The following is a 21,395-nucleotide window of genomic DNA, read 5'->3' on the forward strand; positions in this document are numbered from 1 at the left end:
TAAAGTTCAAATAAAAATTGTGTTAACCAAATTTATGTTTCTTCTATACATGTTAAATTCAATGTCATATAATAAAGGAAAAAGTTTTCAAAAATATCTTAGTTTAGTTTGAAAGAAATGTTGAACATTGTTATAAAACTGTATTAATCTTCAATGAAATAGCGCCATATTTAAATAAATTTGCTTAATGAGATACAAGTTATATATTTTTCATTATTTTTTATCTTGAATTTTAAAAAATATAAATCGAGACATGTTGTATGCTATCTACAGAATAATGATTAATTACTTAATATTTTTCCATCATATTATTTTATACCCTTCACCTGGGCATATTATATTAAACATACACTGATTATTGCTTAGAAATTGTAAAGTACTTGACTTATAATATTTAATTCTATGGTGTGCTACCAAATCTCACTCATACATTATGTTTACATGTGTTTTATTTTTTAACACACAGAAGTTTAATACTTTGGCGCACGAAAGTGTTAAGACTTTTTATTTTCAATTGTACAAAAATCAATAAACTCGTAATAGTAGAAGTCTTATTTTATTTATCTACTATCTAGGTAGTAAAATTATGGGTGTTAAAAAAATCGGATATTATTTACTCAAGTCTATTACAGTAATGTAGTCTAGAGATCAATCAATATTTGACAAATATTTTTTTTTACAAGCCATTATAGAAGATTATTTTTAAAGAATATCAATTAACATACAATTTAAAAAGTAAAACTAGTAATTCTTTAAAAGATAGCACATTACCAATTGTTCAACAGTATACAAAATATACTGATGAAAAAATTGAATAAACTATAGTAGAAAAATTTTAGTACTGCCTTGGTGTTATAAAGAACCCCAATATAAAATTGCTATGGTGAATCATGACACCTAACTTAAAACTATTTACTATCAGAGGAGTAATTCACATACAAAAAAACAAAAACAAAAATACTATGTAAAAATGGTATCACAATATTGTGTTTATTGAATAATTTATTTTAATACTCGGTTGCCTTTATTGCTATGTATAAAAATTGAGGGACGGAGTCGAGTATGTATTAACTACTCCAATATAATTTTGTATAAATTAACATTTCACAATAGACAGTAATGTGTGATCGAAAACTTGAAAATATTTTCTAACTTTTATGTTGAAATCATGTAAGGTAGGTAATGGGTTAATTTAATGTTATACTGCATATTATGTTATTAGACAATGACGAAATGATAAAAATAAACTAAGATGATAACTAACACAATGCGTTTAAGGTAATCTATTCTGAATTCTGGAAATGTATTGAATAGTACAAAAATATCTGTATTATTAATTAATATTAAGAAATACTGTTTGGTTACAATTAATAACAAAATATTACATACAGTAAGAAAATAAAATACATGAATACATGATATACAGGATAAATGGGTAATACACCAAGCATGCCGCCATTTCCAGAGAGAATATTTTCTATACCATTGAAGGAATGTCTTGTGGTGATTCCAGCTTTTATTTTTTTATAAAATTTGAACACTATCCTGTAAATTGTTGAGTAGATGATTTTTTTTTAAAAACTATTCGTTACAGAAATCAAAATTCAAACTAGTTTTTGAATTATAAAACACAGTGTACTACAATTATAGATTTGGAATATATGATTTGAAAACTATAATAATTCATATCAATCTATAATTTTATACTTTGTAAAATAGTCATAGTATAATAAGTACTAGAAACTAGGTTAAATATTTCATCAACTTTCTAGTTTTTCAAAACAATTTTAAAGGATGTTAACCTGAGTAATTAAATTTAAAGAATACATAAACTTTTTGTTCAAATTTTAATTTAGCTACATTCAAAATGTTTTAAAAAATCATTTGCCTATAATTTAAAATTAAACACGTTGTCTCTTTTGAAAAAAATAAGTTTATATCACCAAGGGACACTCATTAAATAGTAAATAAATCTTAATTAAATGTCAAAAAAACAGAATTTGTATACATTTAATACTTCAGGAAAATGGTAGCGAGAGCATGCTAGCAATCATTCTGTATATAATTTATGTAAATTATTGTATGAAACTTTATATAATTATATCTCATACCTCTCGAGTCTATATCAAATAATTAATATAAGTTGAAAGAAATATATGAATAAATCTTGATAGCTATTTTATGTACTTTATCACATGTAAGTTTTTTTTTTAAATTGGATGTACATAATAAAATTGGGTTTGTAATAATTTACAATAATATATTATTCAAAGTAAGAAAGTGACTGAGTTATGAATACAACAAAATACGTGGAAATATATTTTAAACTCATTAATAGGGTGAAAATAAAACTAACTAACTAACTAACTAACTAATGTAGTAAGTTCATTAATTTCATGACTGCATTTTCATTTTTTTTAAGTATGAAAACTGATGAATATAACCCATAAATAACATATGTGATGCAACAACTTGTTTGTAGACTAGATAAAGAATTGTTTAAATTAATAATTTGGTAACATCATAATTGTCAAGAAGAATTTACTTAGGTTTCCAAATCTCTTATAGAATTGTTGAAGCCCATCCTTACACTATCTTAAATTTCTATCTTAACATATTTTTTTACTTAAACATTTGTTTCATTAAGTGAAAGATATTTTAAAGAAAAAATATCTATATAAAAAAGAAAGGAAAAAAATTAAATTAACACAGTCAAATATTACCATAATCGAGTTTAGGAAATCCGTACACTGAGGAACCAATATTTTAATGTTCACGCTGTGGTCAAACATTTCCTATGACCAGTATGCTAGGACGGTAAAATGCTGCGCACCGCTTCATCCGTTGCCGGATCGCTGCGTTGCAAATTCAAAATACTGTCTATGGCGTTTTGCACCTGCGCATTTATTTCTTCATCATCAGGGCAATGCCGTTTGTTTTCTGATGTAGACTGTTCATCCTCCAGTTGGTGTTCACGTTTTTTAGATATAGGTTCATCACTACAACCTGAAAGTTAATGGTTTATTAAATAATTAACGTTTTTTTTTATTATTATTAATATGCAACTTACTCGTTGAATTAACTGAATTTGTGTTCAAATTTTGTTTTAACTGTTGTAATTGTGCAGACTCATCAGCATCAAATTTTCGACCCAACATGATCAACTCAGATGTTTGTACTTCCCTCTAATAACACACAGTTAATAAAATCTTTAACTTTCCAAGAATTTAATATGAGTCTCAGAATTATAGAAATATGCATATTTATTTTAATAGTTAAGTTATCTGACAAAGCATAACTCAAATCATGAATTAACATTAAATAATATATACTTTGCACATTTAAACTTAAATATTTATGGCCTATTGCATGTAATTTATTGTTCTTAATGTATTACGTTTTCATAATTTTTTCTTTACTAAATGTATTTTTGACATTGACCTTGACCAGGAATATAAGTGATTTTTCGTCATTAAAAATTCAAAAGTTTAACCATTTTCTATATATAAATATATATTTTCAGGAAGTGTTTAAAACACTTTTTGTTGTAATATACATAAAATATAAAGTGAATATCAAAAACTAATTTACTGTAATTTACCTAGATATATTTGAAAAATTTGTTTCAAAAATACATATCAAAAAATTAACTACCTTGGAAAATTATAAAACAATATCATTCATGTTTAATTATTAGTAATTGCTATTGCTAGCAAAGAAGTCTATAAAATACCTTTGGGTCAAATCTTAAAACTTTACCAAGAAAAGTCAAATAACAAGGAAAATATTATTGAAACATACAACTGATGCTGGTTGATATTTTGCAAACAATGATGTTGAACAATAAAGTTGGGCTGGGCAAAATGATTTTACTTAAATCAGACTAATAGAAAAAGCTAATTCGACTATTGTAAACAATTTTATTTATTTATAGCCCAAAAGAGTACAACACATATATCAAATTTCTTTAATTTGAATATTCTCGGTTTTTTTTTTCTGGCACACAAATGCATGCATTTTCTAATAGTATATAACGCATTTGTTTCCTCTCTAGGTTTTAGCTGCTCCTATACTGATAATATTTCTCTAACAATTTCAAAATAATTTAATAATAACATTTTATCCCACAAAATATAATATAATATAGGTTTACAATTTAAGAATGTATGGGTTTTACATTTTGTCTGTTTTTTCTTCTGTGCAATGGTTGAAAAATAATAATTTTTGCTAACATTTCTTCAATTAATAATAATAATAAATAAAAATGCACATAATTCCGAGTCCTAAATATTAACATGTAATACAATATAAGTACGATGCTCACCATGCTTTCTTTAAATAATAGGTAACGGTATTTGTTAAACAATGATGTTTTTTTATCTAACATTTGTTTGGCAGTCGACTCAAAAATTTCATCAGCCAACTCCAAATCTCTTTCTGATAACACTGCTTCATTTAAACAATGATATCGTGATAATCTTTTTACAGCATCACTTGCCGAACTAAATGGTGTGACGACATCTGGATTAGTTGCACCTAATTGATCAGCTGCTATCCTCTCAGAAATTCTAAAATAAAATTATATTTAAGAGGACAAGTCGGTAAAATGTTTTCTTTGTCTTACACATATAGAATATAGAAAAACTGAGTTAGCTCACTAAAAGTTCAAACATGTTTAGTCTAATTCTATTTAATCACGTTTCTGTTCCACTAGACAACAGTGTACACACAGATTGAGGCTTCGCAGTTGACCACACAACCCATTTTAAAACAAATGCTCCTCATCGGCTAGTACCTCAGCCCATCAAGGACTACAGGACAAGAATAAGTGGGGGAAATTACAAGTAGACACGGTAGCGCATTGATGACCTGTTTTGATTGGCGCGAAGCCCATTCTCTTAAGGAACTGAGTATATTTAAATACATTTTAGTCCAAAATATAATGTTGGTAATTTTTTGATCATTCTAAAACCCAATAATTTTTTATGTCTTAATTTATTTGTAAAAATTAAATTTTATATTTCATGTAAATTTCAGTATGTTTCACTATATATGTATAGTTCTATTTTATCATATCACTAATTGATAATACTTTGAAGTTCGAAATGATAAAAGAAAGTAAATTTTCTTTGATGTACGCTTATTTCAATAATTTTTCTGTATTGGGAGTAATTTGAAACTGTATTTATTATTTCACAATTCATTTTTGATTGGCAGTAAATAGCCAAAAATCTCAACAAAACTTATGGTTTGACACGTTTATGAACTTACTGTCACTTATCTAAATAAAATTGATCAGTTAATTTTTCAATATTTGGTTGGTATGTTAACAGGACTTATCCTAGTTTTTAATAACTTCTAACAATATTTTTGTAAATAAAAGTTCATGTAAATTCTACATATTCGAGAGAATTTTGGTTGAACATCTCTTCTACCACATGCTAGTTAACAACACTTTCACTCAAATTGCCCATTAAGTTATTAAATGTTTCATGTTAATAGTATTACATTTTGGCCAAATATTATATTTTTAAAAACTCTCTAGTAACACATCAATTGGATTGAAAACCATTTATTACTAAAACATATTGGACTAATTAGATGACAAGATGTATTGAACAATACCAGTAACCCGTTAACCAAAAACCTCTCACCATATTTCACTCATTGTGATTACATCATTGAAATTAAATTATCAAACCTATTATAAAATTTAAAAAAAAAAATACCTGTGATATTTTAGAAGCTTAATTTAATATAAAATAATAATTAAGCTTCTGGTAAAACCAAGATTAAGTTATTCATTTTATAATTCTTACAAAAGGTTATAATATCTTGATTTCAACTCTGTTTTCACAACAATAGTACATGTGTAAGACAGAGAAAAAAATATAATGCTCTCTTAATACTAATACCAGATAAACAAAATAAAAGTGGACACCAAACACTTACAACGATATTCGTTTTGAAGCACTGAATGCAGGAAGAGTTGGTGAAGGTTCACAAGACGTTTGAGTTCCGACCTATAAAATAAATGAATAATTATTATAATCTATGGACATTAATTTAACTGTGTATATTGTGAACAAAAGGCAAAAAAAAGGCAATTTGTAAGATGAATATTTATAATTAAATCTCTATAAATTTAGGCTTTGTGAATCAGGGAGTGATCAGTTATGTTATTTCAAGAAATTATTAGATCTGAACATATTCTCTTCTAAAGATTTCAGTATTTTAATAAATGTATACTTAAAAAAAACAATCAAACTTTTAAATTCAAGAAAAATCACTTGATTATATTTTTAGTATGTTTCACATTGAAAATAGTGTTTAATTAATAATAAATTAATAAATATTATAAGTTAATTACTCACTTGTACATGTAAGGGAGACGTTGATTTATTACTAGTTGGAGGAGATGCAATAGTTGAGGTTTGCACTGTAAGAGGAGGTGACAAGGTATGAGGTGGACTTGAGGCCATTGGACAAGGTGGAGGCACCAATCTTACAGGTGTAGATACCTAAAAGAATATTATATTAAAATATTGTACATTTTATTGCACATAAATAAACTATTTATTATTAACTTCTTACATAGGTAATTCCTTGTGAATTTTGCCCAGAAACAGTAGGAACAATTTTGCCACATTGTAAAATTTTCTGTTGCTCATTAAACAATCTTTGTAAAGCAGTTTGCTCACTACTTGTGCGGTATTTTTTTGCGCTCAGAGCAGATATTTGATTTTGAACTGCTTTTAACAACTGAATATTGACAAAAATAATATTTATCATTTGCAGTTATATATAATTTAAAATTATTGACAAACCTGTTGTTTTTGCGGTGTAAGTTGTATAGTTTTAACCCTTTGATTTGAAATACTACTCTCTGGCGAATTCAATGGAACTGGTGTATCATGGTGTTCTTTCTCTTTTTCATCACATTGAAATACCATTGGTTTCACAACAGCAGCTCTTTTTACTTTTCTTGGTTTGATTGGTGCTTTATTTGCACATGGTGGGACAACCATAGTCTTATTGATCAATATATTTGGATGAGATTGGGCAATACTATCTAAAAACGCATTTTGGGATTGAACTTCTAGTGGAACAGAAGCTTTAGGTGGACTATTAGGCCTGAATATTTTTGATGGAACCGCTAATGGACTTCTGTTATTTGTTCTATTAATTACAGATGTTTGGTAATTAGATAACGTCATGTGATTATCATTTGATTGCGATATAACGGCAGCACACGGTTTTGAAAACTGCATATTGCTTTGTTGTGGTGACGTTACAATTGTTAAATTTGGTCGGTTTGGCAACATTGGAGTAAATGACTGAGAAACATTTGGTGATGGTATAGGAGAATTGTAGGAGGCAGGGCTCTTTGAATTGCTTCTAGAGCTATGAGACATAGCTGGGCTACATTGAGGACTTATCACAGATTGAATATTTCTAGGACTATGTGAAGATACTGGTACGGTTTTAGACCTTGATATTGAAGTTTGCATCACTCTTTCTGAAGTATGAATTATTGGCGATTGATTTTGTAACTCTACATTTTTATTCATTGTAGAAGAATTAGTAACTATTTGCAATCGATTTTGTTCTTCATTAAATAAAATATCATTATTTCTTGAAGAATCATTATTAGGTGCTACTAACAGACGACTATCCATCATGTTAGAAACAAGTTGAATGCTACTATTTTGTTGATGGTCTAAACTTGACACCATTGTACTACTACTATGCATTACTCGAATACTATTATTTTGCTGCATTACTTTGTTTTGTTGATCTTCTACTGGTGTTGACATGACAAATTGCTGATGGTTTTGTCGATTTTCAACACTTACAGGACCAGCAGTACCAGCAGTGGGGAACATCAAATGTTGGCCATTAATAATATTTTGTTGTAATGATTGGGGTTCTAATACGGTTACAATTTGAAGACGACCAGAAACATCTGCTAAAATACGCATGCCGGAACCATTTTGTGGTTGGGTGGGTAACGTTGCATTGCCTCCCTTGAGAAGTAATGATTCGGAACCAGCCACACTCAGAACAGCATTTTGAAGAATTTGACCACCATGATCAGCAACTAACTGAGCTAACTGTGATTGAGCTGCAGCAGCAACACTTGCAGAAACATGCTATAAATTAAAACCAATATTGATCAAGCTACTAATTAAAATATTAATAACCAAAAATAAATAAATAGTTGATAATTGCATAAGAATACAAAATGCTAATATAAAATTGAGAGTAATGAATTGACACATCCACAGACTAAAGTGGAGACCATGTATACAATTTTTATTGTAAATTAGATAGTAAAATAAGGTTAGGTCTGGAATACACAATCCTACACGTCAAACACTGACACGCTATCACTAGGACACCGCCACCATGTCATTTCTACTCCAGTACACTTATATCTCGGAGTGTGTTTGTTGCATAGTTTAAGACGGGATGGACTGTCAGTATTAACATTCACAGTAACAAATGGTATAATATTCCAAATTACCTGAGTTAGTGTATTAGTGGTCATCTGCGGTTGATGTACAATCATACGCCCATCTTCTACTAAAGACAAACGAAAACCTCCCTGTAACATTAATTAAGGAATCAATTAAATTTATATTTCAAAATAATAACCAAACACACTGAACATTTACTTGAGATGAAGAAGTAGGTGTTTGCAATTGAGCTAATAAGGGTGCAGATTGTTGATGAGATTGTGGAGGGGGGGTTGGAGTTTGTTGTATTCTATTATTTTGATTTAATTGATTTTGTTGCATTGAAGGTGTACCAGATTCTTCTTCATCAATTCCTGAACAAAATCGGTAATACATTAGTTATAATATAAAAAATGCATTTGTTTTCAAAACTAACCAGATAGTTTGATTAGATTTGCAAGGTCTAATCGTACAGGTTCATCATCGTGTGGCCTTGAATGCATTTTTGGTTTCTTTTTTTTAATATTCATTGACCTATTATTTGATGATTGTGTGATAGTGGATTGAGGCGATAATGCAACTAAAGCTGGACCAGAACATGTTTGGATTTGCTGTAATTGAACACTTTGGCCACTTACTAACCTCACAACCTAATATTAAAATAGTTATATAAATTAAAAAGTATTATAATGGTTATAAATATTCCTCAAAATAATAAAATTACATTGTTACTAACCTGGTTTGACTGTTGTCTAGGTTGTTGTTGAAGTAAAATTTGAGTACCATTGCAAGTGACTTGAGCTTGTTGGGTATTATGGTTTTGAGTATTGGGGGATCTGAGAAAAAGCTGAAGGCCACTAGTTGTTTGAGGACCGACTATTACACCAGCAGTTGGCATAATCTAATTTTAATAAAAATACAAGATATTGTTGTATTAAGTACAAATGTAATTAATTTTGGGCAAATATATTGTATTAAAATATAAAACAAATAAAAAAATACAATAATTTTCTTTAAATTACCTAACATATACAATTTTTTAACAATTAATAAGATAAAAACCTACTTGATTAATCAAGAAAGCACCTTGTTGTTGACTATGTATTGAGGTTGAATGATGTGTTTGTTGTGACTTAATGCTGTTAATACTAGCATGGTTCTGTATATGATTATTAGGTTTAGGTAATATTTGGGGCGGTTTATTTTTTACTTGAACATTATTTACATTATTTCGATTATTTGATTGAATAAATTGTAAAACCGGCCCATTAGCACTCATCACCTGTACAAAAATGAAAATTTAAAATTTAATTAGAAATGTAATATTGTTATTAATTAATTATTTAACAACAGTAATTACCTGATGGATAACTTGTGGTTGGGGTGTAATAACCCTCTGCTGAGGAGAGGGAGTAAGTGATCGAGAAGAGAATGGTGATGAAGGTGATTGTGGTATACATTTTGTGTTTGTGGTATCCAATATTGCCGTAGCCTGTTGTTGTTGAACCATTGTACCAGATGTGTGCTGTTGGGCACCCATCTTGAAAATTATATTATTTCATTATTAAATTATCAAAACTAACAAGAGGTACATATTTTAATATAAATATTCATACAATTATGAATTTATATTTTATTAATTATATTATAATGTTAAACTGAATACCTAAAATCATAAATTAATTATTTTTACTCAGTGATTGAAGAATCATTTGAATAACAGTTTTTAAGTAAAAAAATAGCGTTTAACATTTAAAGTATCAAAATAGTTTTTGTAGACATATATTGTCAATTCCTGCAAATGGAGCAGAGTAATAGGCTGCCAGGCTAGTAAGTCTTAAGCAATACTTAGATTTTCAAGAATAGATGTCACTGGAATGACATAATTCATTAATGTATATATTATTTACCTGTCGTATGCTTGTTGAGTGAAGAATGTTTGAGTGCTGAACATGTTGATGTAGCACTTGTTGATAACTTGTATGGTGATGTAATGTTGTACCTTGTTGAGTAGTTACAGTTGGAAAAGTGGTTATTCCTTGTCCCTGAGAACTTGCAAGAACTAGTTGAGGTCCTCCTGTGAGTACACCATTATTTCCTGTACCCTGAAAACATAATTAATAATGGTTAGGTATAAAACAAAATTATAATTATTGTGATATGTTTAAAAAATTTACTGTAGTTTGATGATGAAGTGTTAATGTTAATCCTCCTGCAGCAGCTTGTTCTTGTTGTGCTTGTATGTGTTGTAATTGTTGATACTGCATGAAAATTAAAATTAAAATTTACAACCTTACCTATAGGTATTATGTTTTTCTTTTTTAAATCATATATCAAGGACAAATATTTAAATACCTGGTGATGAGTGAGAAGCACTGAACTGGCAGGGCGGCCGTCTAATAGGCCCTGTGGTATAGAATCCACGGTGCCTTCCAGTCTGCAGCACACACCATACATTCAATTACGCTTTAGCCACCTAGAATTGAATTTTAGTTGGATTTATTTTTTCGTTGAATCCTGTCAACTACCTAAAGTTTAAAAATATTAATTATTGTTGGTAGGCAAATAAATAATTAAAAATACATAACATAAAATTAATTTTATTTATGTAATTACTCATTACAAAGAAAAACAAACACATTTAGAACTACCCGAGGAACTACTTTATCAATACAGCAGTACCTCCTATAAATATACTTGGTCGGTAGAAATTGATATAAATTATTATAACTTTGAGTACCTACCTACCTACATCTATGCAATTATTTACAAATATTTTATACATCAGCTACTCTCTTTAAGAAATAATTCAAAATCATTTTAAGATCAGTCTATTGTTTAATGAAAGATACAATTTCAATATTCGGTTTGCCACAACCTATACCTATCATGATGGTAAAATTAGAAATATTTTAAAAGTTCAAAGCAGAATTCAGGCTGTGAACGGACAGTTGAAAATGAGATTACTTTGAAAGTTGCATAAACATAATACATACATAGAACAGAAAAGAAAATTGTTTTAAGCGGACTGGGTGATAATTATTATCAAACAGAAATCATAGTACATCTACCCTTGAAAAAAACGTAATAACAACGATAGGAAAAAACTAAGGTATAACTAGCATCTAAAGTATAGAAAAAAACGATTTTTCGTCGCAACCTCAAGAGGGATTATACAGACGTGCAACAAGGCGATTAGGGCGTCCACACGATTCGCAGTTCCGACTTCCTAGTCGATCGCGATTTTAGTATGGAATCTATGGCCAAGGCTCATCAAACGATCGTCCGGACCGCTCGTGCCGAAAATTCGTGTAACGTATTTTTAGTTTCGGTCAAACGGCCACGGAACGTTTGAAAAAAAAACCAAAAACGATCGGGTGTCGTGATCGACGAGCAACGGTGGTCACGGACAACTGCGATGGCATTTAAGGTTTGTAATCGAATAATAACGATGTGACCGGGTTCGCGTACTTTATCAGCGGCGTCGTTGTTGACACAACAAAAACGGCCGGCCGGAGAGTATTAACTCCCGAACACGTACTGAATTGCGTGCCAGATACGTTTCTCCGGTGGTTGGGATCAAAGAGCCGTGCGAGAGCACAATTTACCGGTGCAACTTTGCACTCGGCAGAAGAGGCGCGCACACGTCGAAACGACAATATAACGTCCAATTATGTTTACATCGTTACCCGTGTTATTAATAGGCTCGACGGCGCATAGGTACGTTTATTATTACACTATCGTTGTTATTGTTTTTGTTTTTACGGTACCCCTATACCTATTATTATTTGTTTTCATTACTTGTTGTTGTTGTTAATGCAAAGGCTGTGATTAATTTCCGTTCGGGTTTTGCGGCGAACAGTGATATTATTCCGCACTCTTACCGTTTCGCGCACAACGCCAGCAGCAGTGTCCGGCGATGCGATTCCGTTACATAATAATAATAATAATAATAATAACAACAACGACGACGACGGAGACGATCGCGATAATTCGATGGCGGCGCGCGGCACTAATTTCGCTGTAGCTCGGACAATAACATCGCCGTCGTACAACGATACACGGACGGCAATTAGCGTGGCCGATAACAACAACATAACATGATATTCACAATAAACACAACGACGCGCGATACGTATTTCGGGTACTACTACATTATCCGTCGTCGGCGGCACGGCCACATAATTGATGATGAGCGTGAGTGTGCGTGTGTGTTTGTGTGCGCGCGCGCGCGTGTGCGAGCGCCCGTGTGCGTGTGCGAGTTGCTCGCGCCCGACCGTGCGTGTGTAAGTGGTGCGTGCGTGCGCTATCGCTATCGCACGGCGCCGAAGTAACGTAACTGGCGGGAGCGTGTGTGTGCGAGCGCGCGCGCGGCCCCCCTCGCCATCAGCGTGTGCCTGTGTGCGTGCGTACACGAACAACAAAAATCGAACGGCCATTTTATTGTTTTGCAAACGACGACAACGCACGAAAGGATAAACCTGCTGCTGCTGCTGCTGCCGCCACCGCCGCCGCCGCTACAGATCCGTCATCCCATAAAACTGCCAGTGTTGCCAAAACAGTTTATAAAACCCGTCCGATCGCGGGCGATCCGTCACCGCGGTTCGCGCCCCACGGTCGTTGTTGCCGCGCAGTCTCGCCCATACGGTCTCTGTTGTATACACTTTAATAATATTCCGATACCACCGCCTGTCGTCTGTAGTCGTGTTTAGTGTTTACGGGTTTACGACGACGCCAACAACAACAACGAAAACGATAATAAATCAGATCACTGCACTACGCTATCACGATGTGACTTGTTTCCAATTGTTATAACTACCTACCACAAGTCGTCTTTAAGACCTCTTAATCGTTTTTTCCGCAATAGTGCATACTGCAGCATTGTGCCGAGTGAAATGTATTAGTGATCAGTAATTACGTATCGTATATTTTGTGATTCGGGCGTGTTTGCTAAATTTTGTTTAATTGTCCACCACAACGGATTTTAAATAATAGCTTTGTTGATACACGTTTTTATTAATTTCTACACCGTAAGAACGGTCATTATCAATTTCCGTTCTTACGTTAGGATTGTAGTGTTCATAAATAGTGTACAATCGATTATTATTGGAATAATAATGCATATAAAAAATTAGGTAATACACCCATACTTCAAGGCGTTGATATTATATAGGCACATTACAGTTAAATAATATTTTTACGTACCTACATATAGGTAATGGAAAATATAGACTTGGGCTAAGTCACTTAGCCATAATCAGGTTTGAATTAATAAGACTATATTATAATAATATTATAATTTAAAACACATGAGTACATGATATATTATGCATTGTATATTTGTGTTGGGTAAGGGAATTTGATACTAGTTATAATCACGCATAGTATAAGGAATAAAATTTACAATATTACTATGTACGAGTAATGAGTGTGATAATGAGAGGAAGGGCCCTTTTGAACTAAGATAATATTATTTTCTGAAAGTGCTTTAATTATTTCATTCAGCATACAGACTACAGACTAACTAAACGTCAATAATTTGGTAATTATAGATACTAATTAACATTTAAAAAAATTGTTCAACCATTTGCATGTGGTTGTAAGTAATATTGTGGTCTGGGGATTATTTTCCCGAGGATTTTTATCCCGCAATTTCTCTACAATAGTACCGCCTATGAAGTCATTTACTGTCCCTAATTCCCAAATCCATTCAATCTGCATAGTCGGAGACCGGAGTTCGATGTTGGTTAGGTTAAGCATTCCAATTACCAATATCTTAACCATTCGCAGCCAGGACGAGGTTCTAGTAGAATATTATAACTAATAAAATATTATACCACCTTAAAGTTTATGGACTTATCCCTTATGGATCATAATTTATAAGAGGACGTCACGTCGTCATACCCCCATGTGTTATCTCCGTCTTACAAATGTACAACACTACAACATGAAAAACACGTTCTGCGCGGTACAACTTACTTACTACTCCCTCTTCATTTATAGTAGAATAAATTACTAAAATTCAACAACGAATAGGGAAGAATTGTTATCTGTGTCGTAGATCGTTGTGTTTTTATTTTTTTTTGATAGCAGATTAGATTAGAGCCTAGATAATATGATTATCTTGATATTGATCTCTCTAGCACTAACCAATAACTTTTAATAATTAAATCAAGGCTTAAAACTGGTAACCGGTTTTTAACGAAAACCGTAAATTTGAAAACCGACAACCGCTTTTAGTTTTGGAATGCTGGAAGCGATTATTGGTTATCGGCATGACGTACGTCCGTGGTTATCGGTAATCAATGTAAATATCTAAATATTAACGTCAAAGCGGTTACCTCGTATTTTCAAACACGATTTTATAACCAAAAGTCAAAACCTATTCCCGACCAAAATAATTAACGGTTTTTTCGTGGTATTTAATTCTTGAACTATGTCATAATTATATTGTTATATATTAATATATTATATACTATATTATTATTATTAATAGCTGAATTTAAATGTCTTGTTTTTTTAAATTTTTTTCCTTAATTAATTTCCGTCGAGTATTGCTTATCTGTTGTTAATATCATATATATGTATATCTATATATTATAAATAAGGTCAGGTGGAGTAACAGCGACGTGGTTTTGCAAAATCTCAGTTTAAAGGAACATACCTACCATCTTACTGTATTCTTACGTGGAACATAGTTTTTTATCACCCATTAATGAATGTATCAGGAATTCAAATTTGTATTCAAAAAAGTGTTTTGATAATTTTTTAGTTGAAAAAAAATAATTTAAAAAAAAAAAGTGTCACACTTTTCCTGCTATTTTAATTTTATCCAGATTTGACAGACATTAGTTTTTTTAATATATACATAGCTATTAGTTTTTTTAAATTTTGCTTGTTAACACAATTAAAGTTTAATTTTCAACTATTTACATATTTAAAGATGAATATTTGTAACTTATAAATATTTTAGTCACAAACAATATTTATAAAATCTTTTTAATTATTTAACAAAATAAGGCATGTCGCACTTTCCCCATAAATCATGTCGCACATTCCCCGTGTGGAACTTTACACGGGGTAAGTGCATAATCGGCTAATACTCATTTGTATAATTGCATCATACAATTAGCTTAATTCATAAGTGAAATAGTGTTATAAATATAAAATAACATTTATTTACCTAATTTGAAATTATTTTGAGCAATTTAAGCGGGTTAACTAGACCGTTGAATTATCGTCGATTTAAAAAAAATACAAGTAAATAACTGATAAGCTTTTTGGATAGTGATAACTGCTGTGTATGATATCCTAAAGTGTAACCGACATTACACAACATTCGATTACTATTAAACTCCGTAATCTTCATGAAATTAACTTTAAAATTAAAAGATTGTATTTTTTATAACCCGATTAGGCACTAGCCCCGTCAGGCTCTACCCCACCTGACCTTACCGTCGTAAACTTTGTCGTCGTCGTGCGCTGATTCCTATTACGAAATAGTTGTTAGAATAGGAGCTTTGTCTATTTAGTATAAATTACGATTTAGTATTTAATACCTACTATTTACGATATTTCAATCAAGAATAAAGTCTGAGATTTACGTAGGTATCATATCGTGGGCTAGCGTAGAATGCTCGAACTGCACACCCAGGTTTTGGGGCACTGTAATATATACAATTTAACCAAAAAGTTATTTGTCAATATATCACTCTTAGACCTTAAAGTGTCATTTTGGAAAATTATTATATTTAATTGCTTTTTTTTACAATTATTATTAATAAGAAAATTATAACAATAAAAAAATTTTATGCAGTTTAATTTTTTGATTTTTTAAGATTATCTAACCTGTTTTCACCGGTAACGGATAACGGTTATCAACGGTTTTTAGACGATTAACGGTTATCATGGTGTTTGAAATATCTTTAAAGAAACGGTTACCGCTTACCATAATATCAAAATTAAAAGATAATTTAATAATTTAAAAAATTTTACCGACTTTATTGAGAACGGGTTTAAGCCCTGAATTAAATGAAAAAAAAAACGAATAAAACTTGACAGATAGACACAGATAAAGACATAAAGTTCTTCCCTATGCGTTATAGAATTTTAGTAATTCTATTATAAATACAGAGAAAATAAAATTGTCTCGCGCAAAACAGTTTTATCAAGTTCGGGTCTGTTGGAAATTCGATAAAATAAAGATCCCTACTGTTCTGTTTGGCATACATTTTTCTGGCAAAATTATTGATATTGCGCCCATAGCCAATTACTGAATTCCGTAGGAGGCACAGGGGGCAAGTCTTCCCTATATGTTGTGGAATATTGGTAATTTTACTAAAAATACAGAGGAAGCATAGTTGTCCTGCGCAAAACAGCTTTTTCTGTGTTGTGCATTTTAATACGGAGACAACGTAGCGTCCTCTTAATTACGTTATTAAAAATAATTGCCGGATCCCCACTTGTTTAATATTACGAGTGTTGTTTTTAATTTGAAGTTAATATTAGTCATTTATACCGATATATAGAACACAATTTTATTATTTATATATTTTTAATTACAGTTAATAATTATTATGATATTTTTTCTTTTAGTACTTTTTTACCCACGGATATAGATACTATGTGATCCAATATAAACCGTCGTGCGACCATATTATCTATGGTGACCGGTCAAAATACCTTCGAAATAACATCTTTGGTAAAAATATCTTGGTCAATATGTCTTTAAACATAAATATCTTTTATACTGATTTTTATCAGCTCATTAGTTATTAGTCTAGGGCCTTTTAATGCCCTAAAAAATACCTAAAAATGCCTTAGAAAAAATGCAATTATGACCTAAAAAATTGTATTAATGAAGTAAAAAATACTCTAAAAATGTGAAAAATTTAATTAATGCCCTTAAAAAATGCATTTTACCCTAAAAATGACCTAAAAAATACCATTTTAATTTTTTGATGATTTTTTTGGGGGGTATTACTTAACACAATATTTATCCATATATTAAAACTACGAACTTGAAATAAAAACATACGAAATACGACCGTGATGTGACACGTACTCACTAATTATTTGTTATTTATTTGAGTACGAGTGACATATTGAACAAATATGCATTAAAACCCACAAAAATGACCCAATAATGCTAAATATGCTCTAAAAATAAAAAGAACGCAAAATACAATTTTTAGCTTTAAAGAATTCGTTACATGAAACGAATTATGAACTTGGAAAGCATTGTCTAAGATGAAAAAAAAAATTCATATTACATTGAAGTCCACACCCTAGTTATTACTTATTAGTTATTAGTTATTACATATCGTCGATCGACATTTTATATTTTACTGCACGTAGATACAATTTGAATCTAGACGAGTAGTCTAGTATTCTACTTATTTCTAGGTGTTTACTACATGTACATACTATGCTATTGATATACAAATGTTGGAAGCATTATCTGTTGATTAGGTAAGATTTTTGTAACTAAACGGTAGTTGGGCGTTTTAGTAGCTTTATACGATTGGAAAAACGTTTATCGGGAGAATCAAGTCCACCACGACGTAACCAGTAGAAGAAGCATGATAACAAAATAAAAAAAATTGTGGAAATTATTCAGTATTAATCACTAATTTTAATTAAATTAATTATTGTTTAATAATAATAATGATTTTGATAACATTTTGAATAAATTATGATAAATGGATTAGGTTTTTTAGTAATAATAATCCTCTAACAAAGCTCTAAATTTTAAATGTTCAATAATATATAACCAAAAAATTTAAAAAAAAATAATTTAAAAAGATATTTTGGTCAAAGATATTATTTCGAAGATATTATGACCTAGTACCATTATCTATATGACTATATCCGTAGAGTAAAAAATATACCTCAAGGTTTTACCTCACTTATCAATTATCGCTATCCTCTATCTGGCGAGAGAGCGCAACTGGCGTCTGGGAGTATAGGTGGCAACTACGGACTAAGATATAATGGACTGAAAACGAGTAGCTTATCAATGGCCTCGAAAGTATATCCAAGAGGCAAATTCGGGGGTCGCAATATTTTTTGAGAGTTTACAGCGCCATCTGTATAAAACACGGTTTAAGATACAAAATATGACGCCAATAAAAACCACCGGAAGTGCTGAAAATATTGAAAAATAAGTTGATGAATCGCCAAAATATCCACAATTAATGATAGCACTATCTATAGCCTTGATGATAACTTACTGAGGAATCTTTTGCGGGCTGTCACCTGCACACCATGTCGTTTCCAGTCTGTGGTGGCGGCGACCAAAAGAAGTGATAGTCCGCGCATCTCCCACCACCAATCTCAAGTAGCCGCCTGTTCGGCAGTCACCGCAGCGGTAGCTGTAGTGCTACAGGCCGTCAACAGAACTATGCGCCGTCGCGTCGTGTGCTACTCGTACTCAATGCTCATTGATAACACAATTTGTAAACAAACTTGAAACTACTGAGTGATAACAACGTTTTTCTGTTACGCACTGTGACTAAATTGTATCCTGTGTGACTGTGTTACAATTTCATAGTTTATATTAATTTCGTTTTACTTTTGTGTTCAATTTGTTTACAATTTGTTTATAGAATGGAAGAAAAGTTTAATGCTGTCGTACCAGTCAAAAAAAATCCCCGTGGAAAGGTGAGCACAATTAACTATTATTATTATTTGATAACAATATTATGTAAATTCTGAAAATATCGCACCATGGGTATACTTTGCTCTTCGGCTACTATAGTGCGTTTCATAACAACTGTGACTCGACGTTAACGCGCTTCGTTTTGTCTCAAACCAGGGGTTTTCAAACTACACTTACGCCGCCGAGAGAACGCTTCTCGTTTGCGCATCCGCGGTTTCGTACCCAAATTTCTCCCACTCTACCAGCTAGTCGCCCCCGTAAATTCCCACACTCGCTAGCACAATCGGTGGTCGTTGGTGGAAGTGGTGATGAGGTTGGTGGCGGCCATCGTTCGGGAAGGTTTAGTGGTGGGGACGCACGAAATCGGACGAAATTTGGTCGCCGTCCAGAAGCGTTCTCTCGTTGGCGTTAGTATAGGATCGAAAAAATATTAGTTATCAATTTTAAATTTGCCGCGCATTATTACGCGCTAGTTTTCGAAACTCTAATGAAAAAACACCACGAGGCGCGTTAGCATCGAGTCGCAGTTGTTATGAAACGCACTATAGTTGATGTATGTATTAAGTACATTTTAAATAAACAATATATCATTTCTTCGGTAAAACGATTCTGAGTGGAGATTCAGTGTAATTGAACGAAACTATTTATTTTCACGTAATATAACGGTTATTTTTTCAATCAATACATTATAAAATATTGAAATATTATAGTAATTGATTCGTTCAACATTTTCCTTATTCCACCCACAATAATGTTTAGACAGCAGTCTGCAATAGTTACATATATTTTGTATTGTAATTTGTAGGTATACATGATATCATAATGCACATATGCAGTATATGTACCATATTGTACATATATCCAACATTTTTTTCAGTTTGTTGGCTGTCAACAGAAACAAATGATTATCAATTTGTACATATCGAAAATGTCAGAGCAAGCCACACTGCCAGATCAACGACGCCTTAAATACATAGACCTTATCAAATTGATGTCACAGGAAACCGGTATTGGTCAACGCACAATTTCAATGACTTTATCTGAATACAAGAAAAAAGGTACCATTTCTTCTCCTAATAGAAAAAAAGTAAGACCAAAGTTAACTGAAAAAGTTGATGAATTTAACAAAAATGCTATTCGACGAAAAATACACGGGTTTTGGCATCGTAAAGAATTTCCAACTTTTGAAAAAATAATGGCATCAATTAATGACGATCCCAACTTATCGAATTTTTCGCGTTCATCTTTGCAATTATTATTAAAAGACTTAAATTTCGTATACACTAAAATAAAAAGAAATTTTGCTTTAATCGAAAGAGGTGATATAGTCTGCTGGAGACAAAAGTACTTGGAATCTATTAGATATTATCGTAGCCATGATCGTCAAATTTATTATCTTGACGAATCTTGGATAAACGTAGAAGAATCAGCTAAATCAGTCGATACTACAATTCAATCTGGACAAAAGAATTTATCAGGTAAAGGAAAACAATTAATTGTTGTCCACATAGGATCGTCTGATGGATTTGTTCCTGGTGGTCTTTGGTATTTTGAATCAAAAAACAATTCTAGCGATTATCATGATGAAATAAATGATGTTACATTTTACGAATGGTTTAGTGGCATTATATCGTTGTTAGAAGACAACGCAGTGATCGTTATGGATACTGCATCGTACCATTCGGTTCAAAAAGATACGTTTCCCCTCGTTTCGTGGGAAAAGAGTAAAATTATTAAATGGTTGGAGGATAAGGGAAAGTTAATTCATCGACCCATGGTTAAACATCAACTATTAGAGGAGGCAGAACAATTTCGACCGATTTGTGAAAAGTATGTAATTGATGAATTAGCAAAAGAAAATAATAAAATAGTACTTAGGCTACCTCCATATCATTCTGAGTTAAATCCTATGGAGTTAGCATGGTCCTTTGTCAAACGCTATGTCAAAACAAATAACACGACATTCAAATTACCAGATGTACAAAAACTACTACATGAAGGTGTGGAACTAGTTACACCTCAGTTGTGGAAAAATTTTATAAATCAAGTCATCAAAGAAGAAGATCAATTCTTTGAAATCGACTTTATCACGGATGAACTTTTGGAAGCGGAACTCATGGAACCCAATACTTTACATTATGTAACCATAAAAGGCGATATCTCTGAATCTGGATCTGAATTTGATGACTAATAAAATATTGTTAATACAATTTACTGCATAATGTATTGTTTATTGTAAATAGTTATTAAATAGATATATAAGTACACTATAAAGA

The 21,395-nt window shown here is 31.4% G+C and overlaps 2 protein-coding genes across 5 annotated transcripts; one reads left to right on the forward strand and one right to left on the reverse strand.

Moving 5' to 3' along the window:
• Positions 1–1,926: 1,926 nt before the first annotated feature.
• LOC100575146 (putative uncharacterized protein DDB_G0271606) lies at positions 1,927–12,648 on the reverse strand. 4 transcript variants are annotated; one of them, XM_029491463.1, is made up of 17 exons: positions 12,344–12,632; positions 10,815–10,935; positions 10,637–10,720; positions 10,370–10,564; positions 9,820–9,999; positions 9,526–9,741; positions 9,196–9,360; positions 8,896–9,109; positions 8,679–8,833; positions 8,528–8,608; positions 6,828–8,153; positions 6,595–6,762; positions 6,375–6,521; positions 5,953–6,023; positions 4,325–4,568; positions 3,071–3,185; positions 1,927–3,006 (listed from the first exon to the last, which is right to left on the reverse strand). In XM_029491463.1, exons 2-17 carry the CDS (start codon positions 10,914–10,916, stop codon positions 2,810–2,812), a joined length of 3,660 nt encoding a protein of 1,219 aa, XP_029347323.1. In that variant the 5' UTR covers positions 10,917–10,935; positions 12,344–12,632; the 3' UTR covers positions 1,927–2,809. The 4 variants fall into 4 exon arrangements, with proteins under 4 accessions (XP_029347323.1, XP_016662784.1, XP_003246874.1 ...); XM_016807295.2 differs by having other exon boundaries at positions 10,815–10,987; XM_003246826.4 differs by having other exon boundaries at positions 12,261–12,632.
• A 162-nt stretch (positions 12,649–12,810) lies between these two features.
• On the forward strand, positions 12,811–21,330 carry LOC100168529. The gene is made up of 3 exons (XM_029491464.1): positions 12,811–13,594; positions 19,067–19,121; positions 19,997–21,330. Exons 2-3 carry the CDS (start codon positions 19,068–19,070, stop codon positions 21,308–21,310), a joined length of 1,368 nt encoding a protein of 455 aa, XP_029347324.1. The 5' UTR covers positions 12,811–13,594; position 19,067; the 3' UTR covers positions 21,311–21,330.
• Positions 21,331–21,395: the final 65 nt, after the last annotated feature.

This window comes from Acyrthosiphon pisum, chromosome A3, assembly GCF_005508785.2.
Source record: "Acyrthosiphon pisum isolate AL4f chromosome A3, pea_aphid_22Mar2018_4r6ur, whole genome shotgun sequence".
In the NCBI taxonomy this organism is placed as follows: domain Eukaryota; kingdom Metazoa; phylum Arthropoda; class Insecta; order Hemiptera; family Aphididae; genus Acyrthosiphon; species Acyrthosiphon pisum.

Bases quoted from the DNA above. Each gene is read 5' to 3' on its own strand.
- LOC100575146 (XM_029491463.1), bottom strand. From the start codon at position 10,916: ATGTATGGTGTGTGCTGCAGACTGGAAGGCACCGTGGATTCTATACCA. The intron at 8,154-8,527 runs GTAATTTGGAAT...TTTAATTTATAG, and splicing joins CCACTAATACACTAACTCAG to CATGTTTCTGCAAGTGTTGC. The intron at 6,763-6,827 runs GTTTGTCAATAA...GTCAATATTCAG, and splicing joins TTACACCGCAAAAACAACAG to TTGTTAAAAGCAGTTCAAAA.
- LOC100168529 (XM_029491464.1), top strand. From the start codon at position 19,068: ATGGAAGAAAAGTTTAATGCTGTCGTACCAGTCAAAAAAAATCCCCGT. The intron at 19,122-19,996 runs GTGAGCACAATT...CATTTTTTTCAG, and splicing joins AAAAAAATCCCCGTGGAAAG to TTTGTTGGCTGTCAACAGAA.